This window comes from Larus michahellis, chromosome 10, assembly GCF_964199755.1.
Source record: "Larus michahellis chromosome 10, bLarMic1.1, whole genome shotgun sequence".
Classification (NCBI taxonomy): domain Eukaryota; kingdom Metazoa; phylum Chordata; class Aves; order Charadriiformes; family Laridae; genus Larus; species Larus michahellis.
This window is the reverse complement of record NC_133905.1, coordinates 2,934,388-2,960,011: the sequence shown is the minus strand read 5'-3', so window position 1 is coordinate 2,960,011 and position 25,624 is coordinate 2,934,388. Positions and strand designations below refer to the sequence as shown.

The 25,624-nt window shown below is 65.4% G+C and overlaps 1 protein-coding gene across 1 annotated transcript in view; it reads right to left on the bottom strand.

Annotated features, from left to right (window-relative positions):
- Window positions 1-3,661: 3,661 nt before the first annotated feature.
- The window catches only part of COL7A1 (collagen type VII alpha 1 chain), a 38,657-nt gene continuing 16,694 nt past the window's right edge, over window positions 3,662-25,624 (bottom strand). Inside the window, exons 37-125 of the mRNA XM_074603067.1 lie at window positions 25,331-25,423; window positions 24,937-25,008; window positions 24,600-24,635; window positions 24,471-24,524; window positions 24,191-24,256; window positions 23,995-24,099; window positions 23,667-23,693; window positions 23,465-23,518; window positions 23,290-23,352; window positions 23,102-23,161; window positions 22,916-22,951; window positions 22,748-22,792; window positions 22,512-22,547; window positions 22,347-22,391; window positions 22,190-22,225; window positions 22,083-22,109; window positions 21,953-21,982; window positions 21,678-21,749; window positions 21,513-21,572; window positions 21,347-21,382; window positions 21,059-21,139; window positions 20,879-20,914; window positions 20,762-20,806; window positions 20,591-20,662; window positions 20,385-20,429; window positions 20,252-20,278; window positions 20,127-20,168; window positions 19,520-19,600; window positions 19,323-19,358; window positions 19,187-19,222; window positions 19,021-19,101; window positions 18,793-18,828; window positions 18,517-18,588; window positions 18,274-18,318; window positions 18,034-18,069; window positions 17,815-17,850; window positions 17,599-17,703; window positions 17,409-17,444; window positions 17,197-17,232; window positions 16,966-17,013; window positions 16,807-16,842; window positions 16,500-16,631; window positions 16,123-16,332; window positions 15,994-16,029; window positions 15,762-15,806; window positions 15,519-15,590; window positions 15,324-15,368; window positions 15,098-15,160; window positions 14,971-15,015; window positions 14,654-14,689; window positions 14,333-14,368; window positions 14,104-14,148; window positions 13,832-13,864; window positions 13,597-13,659; window positions 13,471-13,506; window positions 13,281-13,361; window positions 13,073-13,141; window positions 12,918-12,953; window positions 12,739-12,780; window positions 12,547-12,591; window positions 12,363-12,407; window positions 12,207-12,242; window positions 12,013-12,072; window positions 11,748-11,873; window positions 11,541-11,612; window positions 11,260-11,295; window positions 10,955-11,014; window positions 10,727-10,771; window positions 10,618-10,653; window positions 10,445-10,480; window positions 10,299-10,355; window positions 9,859-9,930; window positions 9,506-9,577; window positions 9,382-9,417; window positions 9,219-9,299; window positions 9,076-9,129; window positions 8,804-8,857; window positions 8,665-8,727; window positions 8,481-8,543; window positions 8,078-8,194; window positions 7,629-7,706; window positions 7,495-7,548; window positions 7,236-7,284; window positions 7,107-7,154; window positions 6,593-6,682; window positions 6,159-6,224; window positions 5,738-5,857; window positions 4,862-5,041; window positions 3,662-4,718 (exon numbers count right to left, since the gene is read on the bottom strand). Coding sequence (XP_074459168.1) covers window positions 4,669-4,718; window positions 4,862-5,041; window positions 5,738-5,857; window positions 6,159-6,224; window positions 6,593-6,682; window positions 7,107-7,154; window positions 7,236-7,284; window positions 7,495-7,548; window positions 7,629-7,706; window positions 8,078-8,194; window positions 8,481-8,543; window positions 8,665-8,727; window positions 8,804-8,857; window positions 9,076-9,129; window positions 9,219-9,299; window positions 9,382-9,417; window positions 9,506-9,577; window positions 9,859-9,930; window positions 10,299-10,355; window positions 10,445-10,480; window positions 10,618-10,653; window positions 10,727-10,771; window positions 10,955-11,014; window positions 11,260-11,295; window positions 11,541-11,612; window positions 11,748-11,873; window positions 12,013-12,072; window positions 12,207-12,242; window positions 12,363-12,407; window positions 12,547-12,591; window positions 12,739-12,780; window positions 12,918-12,953; window positions 13,073-13,141; window positions 13,281-13,361; window positions 13,471-13,506; window positions 13,597-13,659; window positions 13,832-13,864; window positions 14,104-14,148; window positions 14,333-14,368; window positions 14,654-14,689; window positions 14,971-15,015; window positions 15,098-15,160; window positions 15,324-15,368; window positions 15,519-15,590; window positions 15,762-15,806; window positions 15,994-16,029; window positions 16,123-16,332; window positions 16,500-16,631; window positions 16,807-16,842; window positions 16,966-17,013; window positions 17,197-17,232; window positions 17,409-17,444; window positions 17,599-17,703; window positions 17,815-17,850; window positions 18,034-18,069; window positions 18,274-18,318; window positions 18,517-18,588; window positions 18,793-18,828; window positions 19,021-19,101; window positions 19,187-19,222; window positions 19,323-19,358; window positions 19,520-19,600; window positions 20,127-20,168; window positions 20,252-20,278; window positions 20,385-20,429; window positions 20,591-20,662; window positions 20,762-20,806; window positions 20,879-20,914; window positions 21,059-21,139; window positions 21,347-21,382; window positions 21,513-21,572; window positions 21,678-21,749; window positions 21,953-21,982; window positions 22,083-22,109; window positions 22,190-22,225; window positions 22,347-22,391; window positions 22,512-22,547; window positions 22,748-22,792; window positions 22,916-22,951; window positions 23,102-23,161; window positions 23,290-23,352; window positions 23,465-23,518; window positions 23,667-23,693; window positions 23,995-24,099; window positions 24,191-24,256; window positions 24,471-24,524; window positions 24,600-24,635; window positions 24,937-25,008; window positions 25,331-25,423 — 5,247 coding nt within the window. The 3' untranslated portion in view covers window positions 3,662-4,668. The remainder of the gene's footprint in view (window positions 4,719-4,861; window positions 5,042-5,737; window positions 5,858-6,158; window positions 6,225-6,592; window positions 6,683-7,106; window positions 7,155-7,235; window positions 7,285-7,494; window positions 7,549-7,628; window positions 7,707-8,077; window positions 8,195-8,480; window positions 8,544-8,664; window positions 8,728-8,803; window positions 8,858-9,075; window positions 9,130-9,218; window positions 9,300-9,381; window positions 9,418-9,505; window positions 9,578-9,858; window positions 9,931-10,298; window positions 10,356-10,444; window positions 10,481-10,617; window positions 10,654-10,726; window positions 10,772-10,954; window positions 11,015-11,259; window positions 11,296-11,540; window positions 11,613-11,747; window positions 11,874-12,012; window positions 12,073-12,206; window positions 12,243-12,362; window positions 12,408-12,546; window positions 12,592-12,738; window positions 12,781-12,917; window positions 12,954-13,072; window positions 13,142-13,280; window positions 13,362-13,470; window positions 13,507-13,596; window positions 13,660-13,831; window positions 13,865-14,103; window positions 14,149-14,332; window positions 14,369-14,653; window positions 14,690-14,970; window positions 15,016-15,097; window positions 15,161-15,323; window positions 15,369-15,518; window positions 15,591-15,761; window positions 15,807-15,993; window positions 16,030-16,122; window positions 16,333-16,499; window positions 16,632-16,806; window positions 16,843-16,965; window positions 17,014-17,196; window positions 17,233-17,408; window positions 17,445-17,598; window positions 17,704-17,814; window positions 17,851-18,033; window positions 18,070-18,273; window positions 18,319-18,516; window positions 18,589-18,792; window positions 18,829-19,020; window positions 19,102-19,186; window positions 19,223-19,322; window positions 19,359-19,519; window positions 19,601-20,126; window positions 20,169-20,251; window positions 20,279-20,384; window positions 20,430-20,590; window positions 20,663-20,761; window positions 20,807-20,878; window positions 20,915-21,058; window positions 21,140-21,346; window positions 21,383-21,512; window positions 21,573-21,677; window positions 21,750-21,952; window positions 21,983-22,082; window positions 22,110-22,189; window positions 22,226-22,346; window positions 22,392-22,511; window positions 22,548-22,747; window positions 22,793-22,915; window positions 22,952-23,101; window positions 23,162-23,289; window positions 23,353-23,464; window positions 23,519-23,666; window positions 23,694-23,994; window positions 24,100-24,190; window positions 24,257-24,470; window positions 24,525-24,599; window positions 24,636-24,936; window positions 25,009-25,330; window positions 25,424-25,624) is intronic.

Below are 25,624 nucleotides of genomic sequence, written 5' to 3'. Positions count from 1 at the left end.
TCTCCCAGCCTCGCCGAAGACGGCGGCTCCGGTGACACAACGTGACGTCCCTGTTGGCCCAGAGCGGCTGCAGGCACCCCGGGCCGGGGGCCGGCCCCACTGCTGGTGCAAGGGGTCACACATCTCGTTTGGGGCTTAATGAGCTTCGGTCCCCGGACCAGGACTGCAGCTCTGGGGAGAGGGAACGTGAAATGGGGGCAGAGAGGGCCGCAGAGCTGGTATAAACCACGGCAAGTTGTGTTCAATGCTACCTTTTATTGTACACATTCGCCGCCACTGGCTTACAGACTCAGCTGAGCTTTGGGGAGGATTTTTATGTGCTGCAGCCACTCGGAGAGAGATGGCACACGGGAAAAACCTGCCTGGCTGGATGCAGCCCCTTTGGAGACATCCCAGCAGTGGGCGAGCAAGGAGCAAAGCAGGGCACAGAAATCCCTGTGGTGCCCAGGGCTGGGACCCGGCTGTGCTCTGGGGCTGACCCCAGCGAAGGCAAACGCGTCTGTATCTTCTCCGCTGGTGCTGAGGTGACAGCTGTTAAACCCAACCCTCCAATGGCTGATGCTTGTGCCATGGGCACCAGGACGAGGGGGATGAGGCGCCGTGCCCGTGTTCCCCTGTGGTCACACCAGTGTCATCCCATGGTCCCCCTCTGCCTTCTCCAGCCCCATCCGGGGAGGTTTATTTCCTGCGCCCAAGGCGAGCCATCAGCTCGGCGTTGGCGGCCGCCTTGGCCTGCAGCTCCTTCTCTCTGGCCAGGTCGAGCAGGATTTTCAGTACATGGGTGGGGACATCAAGTGACAGGGACACCTTTCGCACCTTTTTCCTGGGAGCAGGTCTCTTGGTGGCCGGGCTCATTGGCCAGGGCAATGCTTTTCTTCCTGACCCTTCTAGCAGTGGTGAGCTGGCTTTGTCCAGATAAGACCCTTCCCCAGAGTCACGGTCGCTCCTCCTCATTTCGGGGAGACCTGGCAGCATCTCGTTAGCACTGATGGTTTCTCGCCTTGTCAGTTTGCCTCCATCCCCAGTTCGGGGGGCTGACGGGAGCCGCTCGTGGCTCAGCCCCCTCCAGGCTCTTGCCGGTGCCCCAAGGACCACAAGGAAAGTGATCAGCATCCTGCAGCACGGCCCAGCCAGGAGCACCTGCGGGGAGCACGGAGTGGCACTGAGCATCACCCCCCTGGCACACTGCCATGGCCCCACGGACCCCCAGGCAGGATGTGTTCCCACCAGGGTGCCACATGCAGAGCCCCCACTCCCGACACTAGCTGGCCATGCCCAGCACAGGGAGGGGGGGCTCACCTCCCTTTTGAGGACCATTCATTTTTCCACCCTGATTTTAACCTTTTTGCATGGGGGGGGGGGGGGGATGACAAGTTCTGAGGAGGCTGGAGGGAATGCGGGAAGCAAATCAGCTGAGTGTCCCCCTTTTTTCCCGCAGCCGCTGGCTGTCGCCTCCCTTTTGCGCCCTCCAGCCCTTTGCCGCCCAGGGGAAGGGACATGCCCACTTGGCAGGGGTGGCAGCATGGGGACTGCAGCCACTCGCCAGCCCAGACCTTCCCTTTGGCCAGGGAAGCATGACGTGCCTGGGGTTTGGGGGCAGGCGGGTGGCAGGGCTTTCCTCCTCCCACGCCTTCCCCTGAGGATGCCGTCCCCTCACGGGGCTGCTGGACTCTCTGGGACAAAAGCCACCCAGCTGGGAAGGACACGAGCCACTTAGCCTAAAATACACAGCAGGTCAGTGGCAGTGGGGTGACAAGGGCACGAGTCTGGCCACGTGCGCTGAGTTGTGCCAAGTCTCAGCATCTTCTTCCACCCCGTCCGCCGGGTCGGGTCCTGGGGGATGCAGGGTGCTGTGCCGTGGGGTGGGGGTCAGGGTGGGTTGCGGGGACACCACCGCACAGATCCTGCTGTATAGCCGCCTCTCCCCCACATCAGTCACCCAGTGGGGTTTGCCCAGCCGGAAGAAGGGCAGTGAAAGGTGTCCGTTTCACCTTCTGCAACCCATCTCCAGGGCAAAACCCTTTGGAAAGTACCAGAGCAGGCAGCCGGAGGCAGTTTAACTCACGGGGAAGCAAGCAACCAAAAGCATCCGACCCCTGCAACCCATTTCCCAGCTAAAACCCCTCCGGAAAGCACCACCGAAGGGCGCAGCCTCACCATTTCCAGCAGGTCCTCGTCCCTGTGATGTTTGGGCGATGCTCCTGGGGTGTGGAGACCATGAGCTGGGGGTTTGCCCCGCTCCCTGCCAAGCCCTGGCTCTTATCCTGCCCCCAGCTCCACCTCCGACCCGCAGAGAGGGTGACGGTGGCACGCGGAGGGGACACACACACACAATGTTATTAATACATTTTTGCCTAATCGCAGATGAAATCATCCCAGGCTGTGGGTGGGCGTTTGCCCCCTGAGCTCCATCGGCTGCATTTGGAGGGGATTCCGGGAACCTGGGGTGGTTCAGGCGTAATTATTTCACATCTGACTAGCGAGATGGTGGTTTTTCTCCATCTAATTGAGCTTTCCTGCTCCTGTCGGCTTTGGTTAATCACTTGAGGAAGGGAGAAAATGCACATGCATATCACTGCTGGCCAGCATCCATGGCACCGGCAACAGGAGTGCCAGAGCCACAGCGTTGTGCCACACGAGGGTCCGGACCTCTCCCAGTGCCGGTTTGATGCTGCCATCCTGGGGGATGCATTTGTATCACCTCCCCGCTGCGCCAACCCCGGAGCTCTGCTTGAGCTACTGGTTTGCAGCCAGCTGCACCAGTTCAACCGGGATATCACTGGTTTGTAGCTCACCTTCACCCAGTCCAACTGGGACACCGCTCGTTGGCAGCCCGCCTGCACCACGTCCAGCTGGGGGCCACCGCTGGTTTGCGGCTCACCTTCATGCATTCCAACTAGGATGCCACTGGTTTGGCCCCCACCTTCAACCCAGTCTAACTGGGACGCCACTGGTTTGCAGCTCACCTTCACTCCATCCAACTGGAATGCCACTGGTTTGCAGCCCACCTGCACCAGTCCAGCCTGAGCCAGTCCCTCTACCGGCTGCCTGCAGTGGGGGGCAGCCTGTAGGCATTGCTGCGGGGGGAGCCCCGTGCAGAAGGGTTTTGACCCAGAGTTCACCCCTTAGTAGCTGTCGGAGCACCCAGGCGCTCTCAGGCTGGGCAGGCACCCACATGAGATGAGTTGGTGGGTGCTCAGCCCAGAGGGCTGGCCAGGGTGAGCAGCCAGGGCACCCGAGGCTCGTGCTCAGACCGCTGGGGGGGTCTTGCCCACCCCTGTGGCTGCAGGGTGACCCATCCTGTGCCAGCCTCCCCAGCGGTGTCAGGGAGAGGAAATAACGCCGGCTCTGTTCTTCCTCCCGGGAACGGCCAGGACCTCACCCCCCAGCTTGTCAGAGCAGCCAAAATTAGCCGTCGGCGCTGATTCACCCAGCACCGCAGCCCCGCGTGCCGACACGTCACGGCCCGGCCGGGGGGGTCGTGGCCTGGCTTGCGTCAGCCGGGCACAGGGATGGGGCACCGGGCTCCCCCGGGGGGTGAGGACCCCCCAGCCGGCGCTGCATCCATCCCAACTGGGGTGGGCAGGGGGCACGCTTGGCTCAAGAGCTGTCCCCAAACCCCACCGGCATCTCCAGCGGCGCACCAAGAAGCGTGGCATTTCGCCATGAGCGCAGCTTTAATATCACACACCTCCCCGCACACACCCCCACCCCCTCCCCCAGCATTGGTACACATATACATTCGCTGTATACAGATATATACAGAGAGCAGCGGGAGGTATGGGCACCACAAAGCTCGCCCAGCAGCCCCCAGCCCCCTGGGTGCCAAGGCGGTGGGGGGCACGTCCCCACTCAGCCCTGGGGCTGGGGGGAGGCAGGGACTGCAGACCCCCGGGAGCCGACATCACTTCTTTCACAAAGCCTTTGAGAGCGAGCGTAGGCGAGCAGGAACCTTCTCTAACATAGCACCATCCTCAGGGTTTCCCCGACGGGCTGGGATTAGACAGACGGGCTGCTGGCAGGCGTGCGAGCTGGAGGGTAGCGCACGGAGAAAGCCTCCGGCACCTCCCGCAGGTCTTTGCCAAACCATCACCACCGCAAAAGGGGAACCAGGTCCCGCTCGAGGTTAAGGTGAAATTTATTCAAATGGAGCTGGTTGCAGGGTCTGTGAAGGAAGGTACCGCCCGGCCCAGGGATGTGGGCAGCATCCCCTGGCAGAGAGCAGGGAGAGGTTTTGGGGACCCATGGGGGATGCAGGGAAGGGGATGAGGGCGTTAGATGACAGGAGGGGAGCCCAACCACGCCAAGTCCCAGCTCCACTCCTGGGCAGGGCATGGGGCCAGGTGCCGTTCCATTGGCAGCAAATAAGTTAAAAATCAAACCGGGAACAGCCCAGGAAACCTGGGGGTGGGAACGGGGGTCGAGAGCTTTGTGGCGGGGGAGGATGGTTTCCCATTTGATACAAATTTCACCTTAACGGGCCATAAAACTGATATGAAAGGAAAAACCCGTGAGCAGCAATAAGACGTGTTAGAAATAGCACCAAGTTCCTGCCGGGGGCTGGCGGGCATGCTGTCCCTGCCACCGCGGGCGGTCCAGCCCCGGCCGGGCTGGCAGCCAGAGCCCCCCACCGCCGGGCAGCCCTGTCTGCCGAGACACTGCCCGCGCCTACACCTTCGGCTGCCCATGCACCTCGCCTCCAGCAACGCCATGGGCATCTGCGGAGAGAAGTGAGGTGGTGTCAGAGCCAAGGCGGGGGGACAGCATCGTCCCCCTGGTTCTGCATTGGCCGAGCCCACAGCACCGGTTGGGGATGCTGCCGGACCCGCCGGTGCCGGTGGCTGTGCCATGCCATGCCTACCTGGCCCTGGGTGCTGCCTGCAGTGCAGCTCACACTCCTCTTTGCTGTCGAAGCGGTTGAGGTTGCCCCGGCAGCCGCTGTAGACGAAGGGCCGGCACTCGGTGACTCTTTGGTTGTAGTACCACCGCAGCGTGTAGCGCTGGCAGTCCCCCTCATCCAGCGGCAGGCTGCAGGGCTCGGCTGCGGGGACAAACGGCAATGGTGAGGGCAGGCAGGAGCCGGCAGCACACCAGCAGTGGAGGCAGCTAGACCTGCTTGGCCGAGAGGAGGAGAAACCCCAGAAGGGGAAGGCAGGGAACGACTCCCGGCTGAGGGTTTGGCTGGAGGGGACATCTCTGTGCCCTGCCCAAGGGAGTGAGAGCAGGAGACTCTCTCCGAGGGGAAGCTCCCAGCAAAGGCTGGAGAGAGAGCTGGGAGAGAGATGACACGGGGACAGGACAGCCGCAGCATCCCTTGGAAGGGTACAGATGGGATCCTCTGCCTGTCGCTGCTGCTGCCAGGGCTTTCCTGCCCTCCTGGGGATTTTGGGATCCCTCTTGTGGCCCGTGACCAGGAGCACAGGAAACCTGCGAGCGGCAGCAGGTTCTACCAGCCCAGCAAATTGCTCATCACTGCCAGTGACAGCTTCGGCGGAGGGGACGGAGCGTGAGGTCCGCATGGCGTGCGCAGCACAGTGCTGGGATTGGGAATGTACACCCCGCCTGGGTGCCAGCGAGATTTGCGCCTGGCAGCAAATCCCAGGTTACCCCAGCCAGAGGGTGCAGGGACCCGCTGCCAGATGGGATGTGAAGGCATCACCCCAGCAAAGCCCAGGCAGCCCCGCGGTCGCCTCCGGTGGCTCCATCCTTGGTGCCAGGTGGGCTCAGGGAAGCTCACCGCCCATGGTGGGCTGCTCCGAGCTGTCCATCTCCGGGACATCGTCGTAGTCTTCCTCGTCCCCATACATGTTCTCGTACTCGAGGTCATCGGTGTTGAGCATCACCCGCCTGTCCTGCCCTGAGAGACAGCGCCAGGCGTGAGCAGCCCTCGCCTCCCACTCCGTCCTGCTCCCCCCAGCCACAGCCCCAGCCCCAGCCCCGCGCACACACAGCACGCACCCGTGCGCGCCTGCACACACACACTCCCTGCTGCCCTCTCCTCTCCCTGCTCTTTAATTAAAGCCCCCTGGGACTGGCAGCACAGCCACTGATGGATTATCCCCCAGTGCCTGCCAGCGGAGGGCGGGGATATGACCAGCCACACACACAGAGCAGGGGAAAAGGGGGACAGGGACTAAAAGCACAGAGATGACACTCACCCTCCTCTTCCTCAGCGTGTGACAACTTGAGCACAGGGACTTCAGGGAACTGGGTGGGGAAGAGCCCTGTGAGGGGGAAGAACACAGCGCAGGTATCAGGGAGGAGGTGATGGGATCCGAGGTGCTTTCCCCTCCCTGCCTCCTGGGGGAAAGACACCCCTTGCAGGTGCGGAGCAGCCCAGCACTGCTCTGGCGCTGCTGCAGCGTGCCGGGGTACACGGCCAGGGATGGGGGACCTGGGGACACCCTCTCCTCTCTCTGCACCACAGTCCAGGGCTGTCAGAGGAGGGACATGCAGGAGGAGCTGCTGCCCAGCGAGACAGCGCCCACTGGGAGCCCAGCAGGATGGGGATAAGGATGGGGATGAGATGGGCATGGGGAGGCACATGTGCCCATGGGACCAGATCTTGTATGTCCTCTGGGCTATCCATCACCTGTTTGGCCACGCTCCCTTTCCTGGCGGATGCTTCTTCCTCCTCCCTGGGCAGAGTGGAAGCTGCTCCTGGCCTGAACCCCCCAGCCTCCTTGGAGAGAAAGCACCCACCTCATTCCAGCCCACCCCTTGCCCCTGTCCCTCCATCCCACTCCTCCAGTCCACCCTCCTTTCCTTGAGTCCCGGTCCCTGCAAGTCTCCCTGCCCCAGCTCCAGCACCCAAGCACGCAGTCCCCGTGCTCCCTTCTTGATCAGACAGACCCTGGCAGTGCCCAGACCCCTTTGGCACCACCCCGTGCCAGCTGCCCCTGGGGATCCCTGCTGCGCCATCACTTCTGCCATGCACCATCCCTTCTCCCTGCGCATGGTCCCACGCTGACGCCGGCCCTGACCGAGGGGGTCCCAAAGGGTCCCAGCTGCCTCCAGCACCCCCAAAACCAGCGGCACACCTAGGTGCCGGGACCCCTTTGGTGCCACATGCGTGGGGTAGGGGGGTAGGAAGGGAGAGTCGCAACCTGAGTGCTCACGTGAATCCAGGCGCCGCGGGAAGTGTCCGCCGCAGGCTGTGGGAGAGACGGGGCGGGAGGGGTCAGGGGCAGTGGGGGCCAGACCCCAGCCCCAGGGCAGCGGTGGGGGATGCTCACCACAGTGCTGGTTCATCTCCTGCCTGACGAAGGCACGGATCTCCTCCTCCTGCCAGGCACATGGAGGGGGGAAAAGACCAACGTCACAACGGGGGATGGTGCAATTAGAGAGGACGAAAAACCCTTTCCCCAGGCCCCAGCAGAGCCCAGAGGTGAGGGAAGACCCTCCGTCAGCGGCAGTGGGACGGACCCGGCGCCCCTTCCCACCCCACTGACCCGACTGCCATGAGCCTGTGCCAGCTCTCTCCTGGCTCCTTACCGTCATGGCCGGCTCCCCCTTCTCCCCACGGAGCCCCTGGGTGCCAGGACTGCCCTAGGGACAAGCAGAAGGGAGGTGGGAGGCTGGCCCCGGCTGTGGCTTGACCAGGCAGGGCCAGGCACCCGGTCACCCACCTGCTCTCCTCTCTCGCCAGGGATGCCAGGCACGCCGCGAGCCCCCGGCACCGACTGTCCAGGGGGGCCTCTCTCCCCCTGCAAAGGACACACGCTCTGGATCTGGCTGGTGGCTCTGGAGCCACTCTGCTCTCCCCAGTGCCATGGTTGTGCTGCTTTCCCTGTCCCCGCACTCAGGGGACATCTGTGCAGGTGCGGATGGGGATGGGGACGGGTCCCACCCAGACCCAGGACAAGCAGGGTCCCAGTTCCCCCGGGTCCCATCCACTGGGCAGGGGGCCACAAAATATACCCCACTGTGAGTACCCCAAAGCCAACAAGCTGGCAGGGCAGGGACAGAGCTGGGACATGGCTCCTGATGCCACCAGCCCCTTGGTCACTCTGGGGACAGGGCCCTCCTCTCATCACGGCACCCAGAGAGGGACCAGCCACCCATGGTGGACACTCACCTTCTGGCCCTGCATGCCTTCAGGACCTCGTGGGCCAACGTTTCCTGGGGGTCCAGGGGGGCCAGGAACACCATCACTACCCCGGGGACCGGGGCCACCGATAATGCCCGGAGCACCCTGCGGGAGAGCAGAGGGTGAGGCCAGGGTTGTGGGAGCCCCCTGGCCCCACAGCAGGCACCACGGGCATCCTCTGCCCCACAAATGAACATCCCCAAAGCATCGGCACTGATGCCTTCTTGTTAAGAGCGGGGATTTGTTGTCAATTGTAGTTTAGTGATGTAATTTAGAGCAGTGCCTGAGGGCTCTTCTGGGAGCATCAGGCTCTGATGTGCTTCTGACCAAGGCCAGATCCTGGTAAAAGCAACGTGACGCAACTCATACCATCCCTTTCCAGCCTGCTCACCCGGTCTCCTTTCTCCCCCTGGTCTCCTTTGGCTCCCTGCTGCCCATCGAATCCCCGGTCACCCTGCGAAGAGGAAGGAGCAGGCAGCAGGGGACAGCCAGCTGGGGACAGCCAGCCGGGGACAGCCAGCCAGCCGGGCGGCTGAAGTGCCAGCACAGCTTTTCCCAGCACCGTGCTGACCTACCTTTGGTCCCATGAGCCCCTCCTTCCCGGGAATGCCTGGTGGTCCCGACAGACCCAGCTCTCCCTAGGGGACAAAGCAGATGTCTGCCAACCACCAGCCACGCGTACCCATCCCACCCTGGTGTCAGCGCGGTGCTTACCGGCTCGCCTTTCCTCCCCGGCAGCCCCGAGCGCCCCGGGATCCCCGGCTCTCCCTATAGCGGGCAGGAGAGAGGCAGGGTGGTCAGTCCCACACCCCTCAGCGATTATCCCAGAGCTGTGGGCGGAGGAGGGGACCCCATGCCCCTGCCACGGAGCCAAGTTCTGGCCTCAACCATTTCCCTGCTCCTCCCAGCTGGCAGAGGGGATCCAAAGGGCCACAGCCTCCAGGCACCATCTGGGCTCCTGCGGCACCCCGCATGCACCCACTCACCTTCTCGCCCTTGTCCCCATCGAGGCCACAGGCACCTTTCATGCCCCGGTCACCCTGTGAGGATGAGGAGGGGAGTCAGAGCCATGCTGAGCCAGCATGGATCCTGGCCAGGAGAGCACCAGTAGGCAGAGGGGTCAACCCACCTTGGGGCCACGCATGCCTAGGGGTCCCATGTCCCCCTTCTCTCCCCGGACTCCAGGAATCCCATCACGGCCAGGCTGACCCTGTGGGAGAGCGCACAGCGTGATGGGGGGGCCCGCTCCTGCCCTGCGGAAGGTTGGCAGCAGCAGAGACTCAGCTCCTCACCGGCTCGCCAGGCTCTCCCGATGCTCCAACCTCTCCCTGGAGAAGGCAAAGGCATCGGTCAGGGCTGGTGAGAGGGAGAGTGTCCCCAGCACCCCCCAGCAGCGGGAGGTGCCCAGCTCCTTACCTTCTGCCCACCAGGGCCACGTGCCCCAGGGAAGCCCGTGGAGCCCTTCTCACCTTGTTCACCCCTTGCCCCCTGCAAGCAGAAACCCAGATCGACACAGGGCAGGAGGGAGAGCTCTGGCCATGGCACAGCCACAGCACAGCCATGGTGACCTCTGGGGCCAGCTCTGTCAGTTCCCCTTGCCGAGGTGCCAAGCACCATGCCAGGGTGCCCATAAGCACCACCACAGGGGGCACAGGGATGCCACCATGCCCTGGTCCCCTCTCTCCATCACCCCAACAACAGCCCTCCATGGTCCCCAAGCCCCCAGCTTGTGAGACCCCAGCCCCTCACAAGCCCCCCCAGACCCATACCTTCTCTCCAGGCATGCCCTGCTCCCCCTTGTCCCCTTTGTCCCCTTCCATGCCCTTCAGGCCACGCTCTCCCTGCAAAGGAGGAAACACAGGGAGGGGTCAGGGGGTGGGGAGATGCTCAGATACACACAGGGCGGGGAGGACAGGTCCCCCCAGGGCAGGAACATGGGGGTCTGTAGAGTGGGCTGAAGGAGAGGGGACAAGGTGCTCTGTGAGGGAGGGTCCCTCGGCAGCGAGAACCACCCCCAGCTCTTCTGGCAGGCAGAGGAGTGGGGGGTGTTCTCCTGTGCCATTCGGGAGTGGGGCTGCAGGATCAAACCTGTAGGGCCAGGAGCAGGGCAGGCAGGGCCCTGGGGAGGGGGATGCACGGGAAAGCCCCTGCCCATAAGGACAAGAGGGGTAACGCAGAGGGGGACAGGGAGGATGGAGACAGCTCTTACTGGCTCGCCCTTGATGCCCCGCGCGCCGGTGGGCCCCTCCAGCACCACAGTATCGCCCTGCACACCCAAAGAAGAGAGGTGGGGGTGAGTGGGGGGCGTTAGCAGTGCTGTCCTCGCTCCCGCCGCTCCCCGCCCAGGGCCCTCACCTTGTCTCCTTTGGGACCCGGGGCCCCAGCGTCTCCCTGCAAGAAAAGGGAGATGGTGAGATGCTGCGAAGATGTGTGGCGGGGGGGAGGCAGCACCTCCCTGGGGACTCCAATCCCTGGGGGTGCACCATTCGCCCCCCCTGTCCCGCTCGCCAGCACCCAGGGTTCCTTACCTTGTCCCCACGCTCCCCCCGGTTCCCAGGCAAGCCCTGTGGGAGAGAGGAGAGGGGTGGTCAGGGAGGGTCCTGGCTGGGGGTGCAGCCAGGGAAGGGGGGTACTTACTGCTGGACCACGATCCCCTTCTGGCCCCGGGCGCCCATCTTCACCCTGTGAGAATAAAGGAATTAGGAAAAGGATGTCTGGGATGGGGACAGCCCCAGCATCACCCCACCCTGGGGACAGGCATGGTGCTGGCTCACTGTCCCCTAGAGGTTGTGCCATGGGATTTCCTGTCCCCTGTGGTGGGGACACAGAGGAGGATGCGGTGGGGGGAGCTATGGTGGTACCTACCCGCGGCCCCGGGTCTCCACGCTCACCTCTGGCTCCCGGCGTCCCGGCCCCTGGAGCGCCCTGCCGGGGGAAAATGCAAGAGCTCTTCCCTGTCCTTGCTGCCCATCCCAGCCATGCCATGTCCCCCCCATGCCAGGGGACACCCCACAGAACCCCCGCTGTCCTGGGTGCCCAGCACAGAGCAAGCTCCCATGTGCCACCATCCAGAGTGGTTTCAGCATCACCCAGGGGTGGCTGCAGCAGGGACACCCCATGAGAGGAGCAGCCCCACACCCCTCATGCTATGGGTCTGTCCCCTGTCCTACCTTGTCACCCTTCAGACCAGAGGCTCCTTGTATGCCCTAAAAGAAAGGAGAGGGGTGAGCGAGCCACAGGAGGAAGGTGTTGCCAAGCACTCCGCAAAGCATCTCTGGGGCTCCCACAGCGGCTCCCGCCCCGTGCCAGAACCCCCAGCAACACCCAGCTCCAGGGGCTGGGGCTGGGAAGGTGTAGGATGGGTCCCCATCACCCTGCCCAAGCCAGTGGGGGAGCCGGGGCAGAGCCTGCACCCCCCAGGGACACTGTGCCACCAGAGCCCCATACTCACGGCCGGCCCTGGGGGCCCCACAGGTCCCGGTGGTCCAGAGGTGCCATCTCTCCCAGGAAAGCCAATCAAACCCTGGCAGGGAAATACCAGTGAGCAGGCAGAGACCACATCCAGGAGTCAGTGAGGCTTGCTGGGACCCTGCTGGTGCTGCTCAAGGGTCTGTGGTCACAGGGACCAGCAAAAGCAAGCGCTGGCCATAGCCTTTACCCTCTCTCCCGGTGGACCTGGGGGGCCAGGCTGCCCATTGTCCCCTCTCAGGCCGGGCTGTCCTGGTGTTCCAGCAATGCCTGCTAAGCCTGGGGGTCCCGGTGGTCCTGGCAAGCCGATGTCACCCTGAAGCAGGGAGGAAAAAGATGGGGTCTGTGAAAACAGCCTCTTGGGAGCAAGCTTCTCCCTCAGCCAGCCAAGCCAGGGCAGTACCTGGGCACTGGGGACACGGTGAGAGCCAGGGTGACATGGGGACAGGGGTTACCTTCAAGCCCGGAGGCCCATCCTGTCCTGGCGGTCCCCGCACACCGACACCTGGTGCTCCCTGCGTGATGGTGGAGAGCACACAGTGTGTCCCCAAGATGGCAGGCAACGGGGTGCTGGGGGCAGTGTGCCACCCAGAGTGGCCCCCCCAGAGCTCGGGAGAACCCCACCCCCCTGGGAACAGGGGACACTTACCTTCTCCCCTTTGGCTCCTGAGGACCCCTTGGCTCCCTGCAAAGACACCAAGCCACCGGGAAAGGCTGGACTGTGGGGACACAGGTTCCCCCCCCCGCCAACAGCATCCACTGTGCCCAGCAACCACCCCCCAGTCCCCGTGTGCCTCCTACTCACGTCTTCTCCAGGATCTCCCGGCTCCCCAAATCGTCCCGGCTCCCCCTGGAAGGGGGAAACAAGCAAAAAGCAACGGCATGTCATGATGCATGGTGGGGAGCAGCTGTGGCCAGAACCACCCCCTGCTGCGGCAGACACCCCCCCCATGACCCTCTCCCCACTGGCTTTCCCGAGCAGCGCTCACCTTCTCTCCCTTGGGGCCCGGCAAGCCTCGGTCACCCTTGGAGCCCTGCCGGAGGGAGAGCGGCATTAGGAGAGAGAGGTGGCCACCAGGGCTAGCTTGTCCCCCAGAAGTCAGGGGGTGGTGGTAGGGGGGACAAGGTTGACGGGGCCGATGAGGTTAAAAGGGGGGACGAGGTTAACGGGGGTAACTCACGGGCTCTCCCAGCAGCACGCCCTCCAGCAGCGCCGGCTCACCCTGCAGCGACACACGGGTGCTCAGACATACCCACAGCGGGTGCCAGCGCCCTGCGAGCCCCTGCCCACCCCAGCCCCGCTGGCTTCGGCAGCACCCACGGGTGGGTGTCCGCCCCGCCTCCCACCCTGGCTCCTTACCTTCTCGCCTTTGGCGCCGGGAGGGCCAGCGATGGCCTGGGGCGCAGAGGAGAGAGGGGACAGGTGAGCAAGGCTGCGTGGGGATGCCCCGCTTCATCCCAGCCCAGGAATGCCGGGGAAGCTGCCAGATGCTTCGGAGGCAGCTCTGCACTCACCTGCCCTGGGGCTCCGGCATCCCCTGGCTCTCCCTTGGGACCGGCGGGGCCTGAAGGTCCCGGCACACCCTGGCACAAGCAGCACAGCCCTCAGCCTCAGCTGCGGACACCCCAGGCTGAGCCTCGTGGGGCTCCAGCTGGGATGGGATGGGATGGGATGGGATGGGATGGGATGGGATGGGATGGGATGGGATGGGAAGAAACGTACCATCTTCCCAGGCATCCCCGCCTCGCCGTCCTTCCCCGGCACGCCGTCCCTGCCCGGCACACCCGGCTTCCCGCTCTCCCCCTGCGGGCAGTAAGAAAGGGGTTGGGGCACGGGGGTCCCCACAGCCCCCCAAGCAGCCCCAAGCACCCACAATGATGGCAGCTGGGCAGGGGGGGGACAATACACTCACCACTTGTCCTGGCAGCCCGGGGACACCCGGTGGGCCCTGCAAGGGAGACATCAGCAGAAATCAAGTGGCAGCCCAGGCACCAAGAATAGCCAAAGAGCAGGTGGGGAGGGGGCCACAAATACCTACCCCCGGACCGGGGGGGCCTGGGGGGCCAGGCAGCCCCACGTTTCCCTGGGGACCAGGCAAGCCCTGCAATGGAAACAGCCACATCAGAGAGGGGATGGCACACTGCCCTGGCACAGCCAGGACCTCGGCTGCCCCCGCAGGAAGGTGCATGGTGGTGGGGCTGGCTGGCTTTGCGGGGGTCAGATGGTTTTGGGGGAGCCAGGTGGGTGCTGGTGGGGAGGGCACGAGTGCTCACCCGGATGCCGGAGCCAGGTTCCCCTGGATCACCCTGTGAAGACAGTGCCCGTGTCAGTCCCAGCGCCCCGACCCACTGGCACTGTAGTCACAGCCACGTCCCCATGCCTGTCACGGGGCTGTTCCCCAGGGCTGGCTGGATCTGGGAGGAGGTCCAGCTCAAAACATCCCTCCCTCCCTCCAGCCCAAAACGTCCCGAAACATGGACCTCCCAAATCTGGCAAGGCACCACTTTCCTCTGCCAGGTCGGATGTGGTGATGCTGATGCTGTACCTTGGTCCCAGCTGGGCCCTGGGTCCCTGGCGGGCCAGCGCTGCCCTGCAGGCAACAAGGGGACATTATGTTGGGGTGGTGCCTGCTGGTGGCACAGGACAGGGAGGGGCAGCAGGTCAGCACGGTCCCAGTATTGCCACCCCTCCCTGCTCTCTGGGGGGACATCTGCCCCAGCTGATGTCCCCCTGCCATGACAGTCCCCTGCACGTAGCATGGGGTGGCTCCTTACCGGAGGTCCGGGGGGTCCTGGGTCTCCCTGGCTGCCCTAAAGGGAGGAAGAGATGGGGTCACTGCAGGGATGGGTTTCCCCCAGTGGGTGCATGGGGTGCCCCCTGGGAGAGGAGACGCAGACAGTGCCAGCAGCTCTGGTAAGCACCCACGCCAAGTGAGGACAAGCCTGTCCAGCTCCTAGCAAGGGGCCTCGGGCCAAGCACCCACCCAGCCAGACGGGTGACCCCCACGGCTTCACCCAACACCTGCAGCCAGGAGCTCCCAGCTGCGTGCTGAGGTGGGGGGACAGAGTGACACGGGGGGGGACAAAGACACCTACCGGGCGTCCCAGCACGCCGGGGAAGCCTGGCAAGCCCTGCAAAGAACCACGTCAGAGCTGGCAGGCGAGCGAGAGCCCACCACCCCCAGGCAGCCCTGACTGCCCCCCAGGGATGCTCCCCATTCCCGGTGTGTGGTACCCAGCCCAGGGTACTTACGGGGGGGGCTGGGAGGCCCCCTAAAGCCCTGCAGACCCTGCAGAGGGGGGAAGGAGGTGAACGAGGTGAATGTTCCTGCTAGTGCTGGTGGTGGCTGGTGTGGGACCACAGGACCTTCTCCCCCTCCCAGCCCACATCCCCCCACCATGTCCCCACTCACCGGCTTCCCCTCGGGGCCGGCCAGCCCTCTCTCACCCGGCAGGCCCTGGAGCAAGAGAGGGGGACGGGGTCAGTGCCAGGCGAGGGGCCAGGGTCAGTGCCAGGCGGGGGGACAGTGAGGTACTCACCGGGGCGCCGTCCCTGCCCTTCTCGCCAGGCTCCCCTCGCTCGCCCCGGGGGCCACCCTCACCCTGCAACGAGGACAGGCGCAGGGTCATAGGACAGGCAGGGACCTTCCCGTGTCCCCCCGGGGTCTGCTGACACCCAAAGAGGGGTGGCCCCAGCAGTGCCTCCACCCGAGGCTTTGCTCCACGGGGCTGCCCCGTCAGAACCAGGAGACGTACGACCGCAGACCTTATCTCCTTTGGGTCCCCGCTCGCCCTCAGCTCCTGGCTCGCCCTGTGTGGGGGAGAAGATAGATGCCATCAGCCCTTGCTGCTCTCCTGGGGACGCCTGCTCCGCCACTGTCCTCGGTTCCAGCCCAGCTCATCAGATTGTCCCTGGCTCGCTCGCCTTGGCCACCCCACTCCTTTCTGCCCGGCCACGCACCTTCGCTCCCTTGGGTCCAATGGGGCCGCGCTCGCCTGGGAGGCCCATCAGGCTGCCCTCCACCACGTCTGCCTGCGGGCAGGGAGCAGTCAGGGCTGGCACCCAGGGGACCCCACGAAGGTCCCCCGAGGGGTCACAGCCCTCCCCCAGCCCCTATGCCAGGGGACTGGACATGGTCATCCATCCCCAGAAGGGCAGGCTGGCATCCCTTGGGGATGGTCCCCAGCAGCAGCCATCACCTACCTTGGGCCCTGGGGGTCCCTGGGGGCCAGGCAAGCCATCCCTGCCCTGGGCGGGGAGAAAAATTGGTCAAGCATCAAAGGGACAGCAGGGCACAGGGGAGCAGAGCCATCCTGGTATGGCCGCTCCTGGCCCCCATAGGGCATCCCTCTGCCCCCCGGAGAGCCCCCCGTCCCCGCAAGAGGTAACACAGCACAGCGGGAGCAGAGGGGACCGTGTCCCCATCCCAGCTCACCTGCTCGCCCCGGTCACCCTTCTCGCCCCGGTCGCCCTGGGAAAACAACACGGTGGCCATCAGGGGGCTGTCCCCAAGCCCCTGGACCAGGTCCCCCAGCCCTCACCCCCCGTCTCCGCACACACTCACCTTCTCGCCAGGCCGCCCGGCCTCCCCCAGCTCCCCGGCCCGGCCTGGCACCCCGGGGATGCCCGGCTTGCCAGGCTCTCCCGGCTGCCCGGGCGGCCCCTCGGGACCCCGCTCGCCCACGGCACGGCCCGTGGGGCCCTGGGGGCCAGGGGCACCCGGGTCCCCCTTGTCACCTTTGGGTCCTCGCTCACCAGGGAAGCCCAAGGAGCCCTGCAAAACATAATGCCGTGCTGCCAGAGCTAGCCCTGCGCCAGGGGCTGGCAGCCCTCCCCGAGCATCCCAGGGCTGAGCCGGCTGCACGGCCCCCCCCAGCCAGCCCAGACTCGGGGGAGCAGGGCAGGGTGTTTGGGCACGGTTTCAAGCCCAGCACCACTCACCTCTCTGCCCGGAGGCCCCCTTTCTCCCGGCTCCCCCCGGCTGCCCTTCTGTCCCCGCAGCCGCTCAGACACCGGCAGAAATGAGTCCGAGCTCCCGTCGTAGGCACCCGTGAGCTCCTTCAGGGATGAAACCTGGGAGGGAGGAGAGAGGCACCGGTCAGGGGTCAGTGCAACCCCACCACAGCAGCACCCGATGGCTCTGCGAACCCGTCCCAGGTTGCTCAGGTCTCCCACGACCTCCCGTGTCCCCCTTCCTGCTGTCGTGGGGCAGGAACAGCCCCCAGCCCGACAGGCAAGGTCTACATACCTTGATGCCAAGGGCTTCCAGGCTACGTTCAATGTTCTGCAATAAAAAAAAAAAAACATTAAAAACAAAGAGGGTGTTGGCCTGCTCCCACCATGGGGGCTGTAGGGGTTCTCAGTCCCCTGGAGCTGAAGTCCCACCAGCAGACTGGGGGGGACTCACCACTGCAGTCCCGGGGTCTCCGCGCGCTCCAGGGTTGCCAGGTCGCCCCTAGGTTTGCAGAGAAAGAGGGAATGAAAAGACGTACAGAGGTGCAGTAGCTGAGGTGAGCAGAGCTGATGCTGCCCTAAGTAGGTTTCAGAGTTAACGCTGCTGGTGCTGCCTGGGCAGGGGCTGTGATTGCCACCGCCCTGGGGTCCTTGCAGCTTGTCAGGCTCAGTGCTGGGTACTCACTGGCTCCCCTTGCAGTCCAGGCTCCCCTGGATCCCCCTGAAACACAGAAAAAGCATCAAGGAGGGCAGAGCAAGGCTACTCGGCACCGACTCCAGCACCAGGGTCCAGCCCTGCCAGCCTTGGGCACGGAGTCCCACCCAGGACTCATCCCCTCTGTCATGGGGTCCCCCAGACCTTTGCCTTGGGGGGGTTGGGGGTAGGAGCACACCTACCTTTGGTCCAGCCACCCCACGGAGGCCTGGTGAGCCCTGGAAAACACAGAGGGGACAGAATGGCACCCGGCACCCATGCACAGCAGGCAGTGAGCTGAGGGAGCCATGGGCAGGGGTCCTGCCTACCCCATGGCAGCCCAGACTCCAGGGTCCGGTGCTGGGTGGCATCGTGGGCTCAAGGACTACACACCTGGCCTGGGGGGCCAACCTGCCCCGGGACACCGGGGAGGCCAGGGGGCCCGAGGGGTCCTGGCACACCTCTGTCTCCCGGCTCGCCCTTGGCACCACTGCGGCCCTGCCAAGAGAGCAGTGTCACCCTCAGGAGCTGGGTGACCAGATCTGTCCCCGGTGGGGGCAGGTACCCAGCACCCCCCATCGCCGTGCTGCTCTGGGGGGAGGTACTCACATCTCTGCCAGGGGGTCCCGCGTCACCTTTGTCTCCCTAACCAGGAGGGAAAGGAGTTAGAAGGATGCTGCCCCATCCACATGCCCCAAAATGATGCTCCTGGACCTGAGCATATGGGGCCACATGAGGACAAGGTTGGGGCCACATGAGGACAAGGTTGGGGCCACATGGGGACCATGCAGGGACCTTACAGGGACCACCCGGGGCTTGGCTCCTTACCTTTCTCCCATCCTCTCCTGGCGTCCCATCTTCTCCCTGGGGACACAGGCCACCAGTCACCGCCCAACTCAACCACCCTGGCATGGGCACCGCATGGGACGGGGACAGGCACCAGGGGCATGGCTCAGAGCATGGGGGCGCTTTGCCACATCCCCTCCTTGCCTTTATGCTGTACTGGGGTCACTGGCCCTCAGGAACCCCAGGTGAGCCCCAAAGCCAAGCCCTGCTCCCCTAACTCACGTTTTTGCCGTTGAGGCCAGGTTTGCCATCGTCACCGGGTTTGCCCTGCGAGGAAGCAGAAGCAGAAGCAGTGAGAGAGCCCCCCTGGTGCTCCCCCCGGCACCAGCAGCCAGGGGTCCCCAGGTCTCAGGGTGCAGGGAAGCAGGAGCTGGGCACGGGATGAGCCCCCACAGATGGACACAGCTGGGACCAACCGCAGAGGGCAGGACGTGTCCCCCAGGGCACAGGGTGGCTGGTACTTACAGGGACACCGGGTGGTCCCAGGGGTCCCACAGTGCCAGGCGGTCCCTGCTCCCCACGCAGCCCGGGCAGCCCCTGCAGGGAAAGGAGATGGGGGGAGCACAGGGCGGCAGGGCACCTGTGTCCCTCAGCCGGCTCTGGGAGAAGGGACCGAGTGGGTGGCATCCTGCTGGGGACAGGGGATGGTCCTGCTGCGCTGCCCCGGACCAAGGAGCGTGGGACAGGACATCGGCCCCAGCAGGAGCACAACCCAAATCCTCCCCCGCCGGAGGTACTTACATCCCGGCCGGGGTCCCCCTGCTTCCCTGGGTCCCCCTGCAAACAAAAAGGAGGTGAGGGCAGGGACACCCCTGCCCTGCCACATGCCCCCCACCCCGCCATGAGCATCCCCAGCCTGGAGCAGATGGTGTCCGAGGGGGATGCTCTTCCCATCCCATCACCCCTCTGTCCTGCAGCCCCCACTGGTGCTTGGGGATGGCCATGCCCCCCACCCTGGACCACACTCACCCGCAGCCCCGTGGGGCCCGGGGGTCCGGGCTTGCCTTCCAGCCCGTTGCGGCCATCCAGCCCCGGTGGGCCACGGTCCCCCTGTAAGAGAGCAGGGCAGAAGGGCTGGAGCCATGGGGCACAACGGGGGTGCCATGGGGCAGCCTGCAGCCCCCAGCCCCCTCACCTTCTCTCCCGGCAGGCCTCGGTCCCCGGGGTCACCCTGCGGGATGGGAAGAGGAGTGAGTGTTGTGCCCCCTGAACAGCGGCTGAGCAGGGTGCGGACCCCCAACTCAGACATCCGTGGGGACGGGGGCACTCACCCGTGCACCAGGGGGGCCGCGGGGGCCCTCCACACCCTGCAAGAGAGAGACACGCTCATCAGTGGGGCATGGGGGAAAAAGAGGGTGTCCTGGGTGCTCGCCCAACACCCCCTGCACACCAGGACCCCCGGCTCTCCTGCAGAACATCACCCATCTTGCTGTCCCAGCGCCTCCCGCACCAGAGACCCGGCACTTACCCTCTCTCCGGGCAGGCCGGGGGAGCCAACATCACCCCGAGCGCCCTTCGCGCCGTCCTCACCAGGGTCCCCAGGGTCCCCCTGCCAGGGAAGGGCATGTGGTTAGAGAGCACTGCCCCACCGCCAGCACCGACGCCTGTGCCGAGCCCGTGCCAGAGCCCCTGCTGAGCACCTCTGCTTATGCTGCATGGTTTAAGGGCGGGATAATAGCAAAGATCTCAAAATAGAGGCACAGGCTGAAAAAAAAGTGGTTGCTGGGCTCAACGCAGCTCCCGGGTAGCCAGATAGTGGTCGCAGAAGAATGCAATGAGCAGCGCTGCTGAGCCAGGAGCCAGCTGAGCCACGGCTGGGGACCACAATGCCATCCAGCGTGGAGCACAGCCCGCGGCCAAAACTGCCCCGAGCCGGCTCGTAAAAGCAGAACACCCAGAGCATGGGGTACTGCTGTGGGATCCCCCTGGGGCTGGGGAGACAGGAGCATGCTGGCTCCTTCGAGGACCTCAGTCCTACAAGGACCTCCCACCCTGGCATCTTGCTCCCGGCACTGGGCAGGAGCATCAGCCCGTGGGCACCCCACCACCAGCATCCCAGGGGACCCACTCGTTACCTTCTCGCCCTTCTCCCCAACTCCTCCAAGCCCCACATCGACCTGGGGGGCAGAGAGGGGCTGTCAGAGCACAGGGAGCTGGGCACCAGCCCGCGGGCAGGGAGAGGGGTGGGGGCAGAGCTTACAGTTCGTCCTGGGGGTCCGGGAGGCCCCTGAAAGAAGGGTGAGGGAAGCGGGTTAAGGGGAGCTGGCATGGCCCCGGGGAGGGTGGGTCTGGGTCCAGGGTGGGGGCCAGGCACGTGGCCCCACGTCACTCACCGGCTCCCCACGGTCACCTTTGCTCCCTGGTGCTCCGGGGCTGCCCTAGGGGAAAGAGGAACAGGGTGAGGGGAGGAGGGGACACATGGGGTGGTGGGTCCCGTAGGGTGGAGGGTACCCCTGGGGTAAGGGTGGGTGCGTGGCAATGGGGTGCACGAGGTGCCGGGTGCCCACGGGGCAGTGGGAGCACACGAGGTGGTACTCACGTTCCTGCCTTCGGGACCTGGGTCCCCCGAGTCACCCTTCTCCCCGGAGGGGCCGCGGTAGCCAGGGAGGCCCTGGGTGGAGGGCAAAGGGAGGGTGGGCATTAGCGGGAGCCACCCCGAGGCCACTGGGCATCTCACCTGCCCCAGGGTGCCCACCAGCCCCGCACTTACCCGGGGACCCCTGTCTCCGGGTTTGCCAGGCAGACCTGCTTCACCCTGTGGGGAGAGAGGGGGTGAGCGGGGGGGGCAATAGGGAGGGGGAGGTGGTCCTGAGGGATCCTCACTTACCGGGGTGCCTTCATCACCCTTCTCTCCACGTTCTCCCTGCGGCACAGGTCAGCGGGCACCGGCCAAGGGGACAAAAGCACAAGTCACCGGCATCCCCCTGCTCCCCACCAGCCCCCCACCTCCTCGGGGCCATGGTGCCCCAGGGCTCCTGGTCCCGCCACCCCCCTCGCCCCACTCTACCTCCTTGCCACGCAGCCCGGTCTGCCCGGGGGTGCCCGCTCGGCCTGGCTCCCCCTTCTCCCCCGGCTCCCCCGGGTCACCCTAGGCAGGGAGGGAAAGGGGCAACGAGTCAGGGCAGCGTGCGGACTGCTGGAGGGGAGAAGGGGCTCAGCATGGCACCCTCCGCTCCTCGGAGTGGCATTGCAGCACAGCCTGTGGGGACAGCCCCTCCAGACCCCAACGGATGGATGGATGGATGGATAGATGGATGGATGGATGGAGGGGCAATGCCTCCTGCAGTGACATTACCTTTGGGCCGCTCCTGCCCGTGAGGCCGACGATGCCCTGGTTGTTGGAGAGGGAGAGGACGTGTCAATGGGGAACAGGGTGACCCCGTGCCAGGGGAGGGACTGGGGCCGTGATCCGGTGCCCCCGGGGGAGAGCCTGGCCAGCCCCAGAGCACACCCAGACTCACCCGGTCGCCCTGCTCGCCTTTGGGACCGGCTGGCCCCGGGATGCTCAGGCCAGGGGCACCCTAGACACGAAGGGACACAGCTTGGAGCAACAGCACGGGCACCGTGAGCCCCGGGGAGGGACTGTGCCATGCCCCTTGTGCCCCCTGTACCCTGGCAGTACTCACACGGGCCCCTTTGTCTCCCGTGTCACCCTTGGGGCCAGGAGGTCCTTCTGGCCCTGGGAAGCCTCTGTCACCCTGGAGCAGACGAAATGGCACCATCAGCCCCCTCAAAACCACCCCCCATCACCCCCCTGCACCTGGGGACAGCCAGGTCTGGGGGCCAGCACAGGCATCCCCTCAGGTTGATGCCCAGCTGTGCTGTCCCCCCACCCCAGCCCATGGCCGTGCCCCAAGGGGTGCCAGCGCAGAGCCGGGGGGCACAGCCAGAGCAGGGTTACCTTCTCTCCAACACCAGCCACGCTGGGAGCCTGGGGGAGAAGCAGAGGGGATGGTGCTGGGCACTGCCCACGGCTCCCTGTTCCAGGGCTGGGGCAGGCAGAGAAGGACCTGCCGGGCAGCATCACTTACCGGCTTGCCAGGTGGTCCCGGATCGCCCTGCAGAGAGACGGGTGTCATTGCCAGCCCCTTCCCCAGCAGCCCCTCACCAGCCTGCCGGGATCCCGCTTCACCCTTACCTTCTCCCCTGGGGGTCCGGCTGGTCCCGGAGCTCCCTGTGCCGAGAGGAGAGACCTCAGGGGGCTGGCGGTGCCTGGGGACGCGCACCCAGGGCATGGCAGCCCCCTGCTCCTGGGGTGCCGAGTCCATAGCACCGCGGCCACTGCCTCAACTCACCTCTCTGCCCGATGGCCCCGGGCGCCCTGGGGCCCCTGCCTCGCCCTGCAGGAGGGGAGGAAGAGGAAGGTGTCAGGGGCATTCTCCCACCCCGTGCCAGGGTGGCTGCTCCAGCGCAGGGCAGGCATCACCCTGGCATGGCCATGGTCGCCCCAGCACACCTACCTTCTCGCCCTCGGGGCCCGGCACGCCACGGTCCCCCTGCAGAGCAAAGCAGAGGAGGGTTTCAGGGAGCCTTCCTCCCTCCACACCACACTGCACCCTGTCCCAGAGCCCTGAACCCCATCCAAGACCACTGGGCTCTGACAGTGACCCCCGGGCACAGCCACCACGGGGCCGCAGGGACACCAGCACCCACTGATGCTGCCAAATGTCACGGTCCCACTCTGGCACTGTCTCACCTTCTCGCCTGTGTCTCCCAGCTCTCCTGGCACCCCACGGTCTCCCTGGCACAGAATGAGGATGGGGTCAGGGGCAGCAAGACCCACAGGGGCCAGCACAGCACCCAGACCCTTTTGTCCCCGCCAAAGGCAAGGCGAGAGCATCCCTTCGGTCCCCGCACCACTCACCTTCCTGCCTTGCTCCCCCGGTGGTCCCCGAGGGCCCTGCAAAGGAGGACGGAGAAGATGTCACCTCCAGCATGGCAGGGCAAATGCCTAAGCTGTCCAGAGTGGGAGCCCTATGGTGTGCCCTCAGGGCTCAGCTCGACGGCTCAGCCGGCTCCTGCTCGCCTTACCTTCTCTTGGGAAACTCACCCGGTCTCCTGGGTCCCCGGGGCGGCCGGGTGGCCCTGGGAAACCTTCTTTGCCATCGCCCTGGGGATTAGGAAAGGTGACAGCCATGCCCGTGAGATGGGGATGTCCATGAGATAGGGATGGACATCCCTGCTGGAGAGCGGTGCTGGGTCCAGCCCCAGCACGGAGCATCCCCACTGCCCCCTTACCTTCTCTCCCTTCAGGCCAGGGGGCCCAGCAGGTCCCCGGGGCCCGGGGTCCCCAGGCAGCCCCTGCAAGAGAGCACAGCTCAGCCCCTGGGGATGCAGCTCAGCCCCAGGGACACACGGCTGCCATGGCCCTGCTCCCCTCCACCATCCCCGCTGGCCTAGGGGCTGAACTCACCGGGGGGCCGGGCTCCCCTCGAGGCGCTGCCCCATCCACGAGTCCAGGGGGGCCCTGCAGAGACAGGGGTCAGCTCCTGTGTGACGGCCCCAGTGGGGCTCAGTCCTTCCCAGCACCCTGGGGGGGGCTACAGTGCCCTCGGGCACCTAGGGGACCTCTGTCCAGGAGGGCAGAGGAGCCAGGGAAATGCGAAGCTACTCACCCTTTCCCCTCGGTCACCCTTCTCCCCCTGTGAGGGTTAAAAAAAAGCAAGGGCAGGTCTGGGCTCTTTCCATGCCCCCCTCAAACGGAAGAGGAACATGCTAGAGAGAGCCCATCACCAGTGGTATCAGGGCACGCGCATGCCACGTCCCTCTCCCCACAGTCCTCAGCGTCAGCAACAGCTCACGCACATCTATACGGGGGACACAGCCCATGGGCAGGACCAGGAGGTGTGCGTGGGGGAGAAGCTTCAAGCTGCTGGCTGTTCCTCCATCCACTTGTCCACACAACCCCCCAGCTGTCCCCGTGCAGCACCGGGGGGAACATACCTTCACAAACTCTCCTGGAGGTCCTGGTGGCCCCACAGGTCCAGGGGGGCCTGGGTCACCAAAGGGCCCCTGTGGGCCAGGGCTCCCAGGGGGGCCGGTACTGCCCTGGAGGACAGAGATGCTCCGTTGGCTGGGGCCGTGGCACGGGCTGGGGGTGGTGGCAGAGACCCCTTGGTATCGTGACTCCCAGACCTACCGGCGTGCCCGGCTCCCCTTTCCTGCCTGGCAGCCCCTGTCCATCCACGATCACCCTGGGCTCTCCCTGGATGAGGAAGGGGAGAAAAAGTCAGTGTCCCCATGTGTCCTGTTGTGTCCCCAGTGCAGGACAGGGGTCACAGTGCCGTGGACCCGGCAGGGAGACCCTGGGGTCACCCAGACACCAGGTACCAGGAGATGCCAGGGGCTGAGATGTACCCGCCAGGGTCCCCGCTGCTCCCCAGGGACCCCCCTGGGGCAGCCCCATGCCCGTTACCTACCGGCTCGCCTTTCTCCCCCTTCGGGCCAGAAAGCCCCATCGGCCCCCGCATCCCCTGGAAAGACAAGAGTGAGGGAGGTAGGGGCACATGAGGGGGAGTGGGGCTGGGGAGGGATGGGGCCATACTCACGGGATCTCCTCGGGGGCCAGGGATGCCCTGGGTGCCCTGGAAAACAACAGCTCAGGAGGTGAATGCGGGTCCCTGCCAGCCGGGGGAGCATGGATGGGATGGGATGGGATGGGATAGGATGGGATGGGATGGGATGGGGATTCCAGGTAAGGCAGGGATGGACAGTCCCTGCCCAGTACACTTGGCCTGGGACACACACAGGGGACAGCAGTCACCCTGCCAGCTACAGAGACGCTCAGCACAGGGAAAGGTTTGGCAGAAGCCGGCTCAGGGACTGGGCAGGGCAATGGGAAAAGCCCACCGTTCAGCAGCAAACCCAAGGGACACCGCTACTCACTGGCTGGCCAGGTAATCCGGGGTTCCCGGGGCGGCCAGGGCTTCCTGGTGTCCCATCGGCTCCGGGGAAGCCCTGTGGGAGAGAGGAGCATCATGCCAGCACTGGGGCACTGCCAGACTCCCCCAGTGCCCCAGGCGCTGCTGATCCCAGCACTGGGAGCCCAGGACAGCCCTGTGACAGAGCTGGGTCCCGGGATGCCTTTCCCCTGCGTGCTGAGCCGGGGCGTGAAGGAGCAGTGTGGGGCTGGACCGGGGCTCTCCAAGGGGATCCCTCCTCCAGCCTGGGCGAGGAGGTGGAGAAGAGAGGGACGAGGGGCAGAGAGAGGCCCCGCGGGGTCAGGTCACTGTGCCCAGGGACGCTGGGGTGCCCGGGTGAGGGGGTCGCAGGTACTCACCCTGTTCCCCTTCTTGCCTGGCCGCTCGACGCTCTCTGCTGGCAGACCCTGTGGCCCTGGGGGTCCCGGAGGGCCAGGCAGCCCATGGCGGCCCTGGAGGGACAATGGAGAGGATGAGCTGCTGGGTGGCAGGTGGTGGCCAAGGCATGTTCCCTGCCTGCCCCTGTGGCAAGGGCTGGACAGGTGCCTGGCCCAGACCCACCTGCCAGAAGGACAAGGGGACACAGGGACCACGTCCCTGCCCCCCACCACGGAGCTGCCCCCCATCTCCCTCCCCCCCTAATAAGGATATTA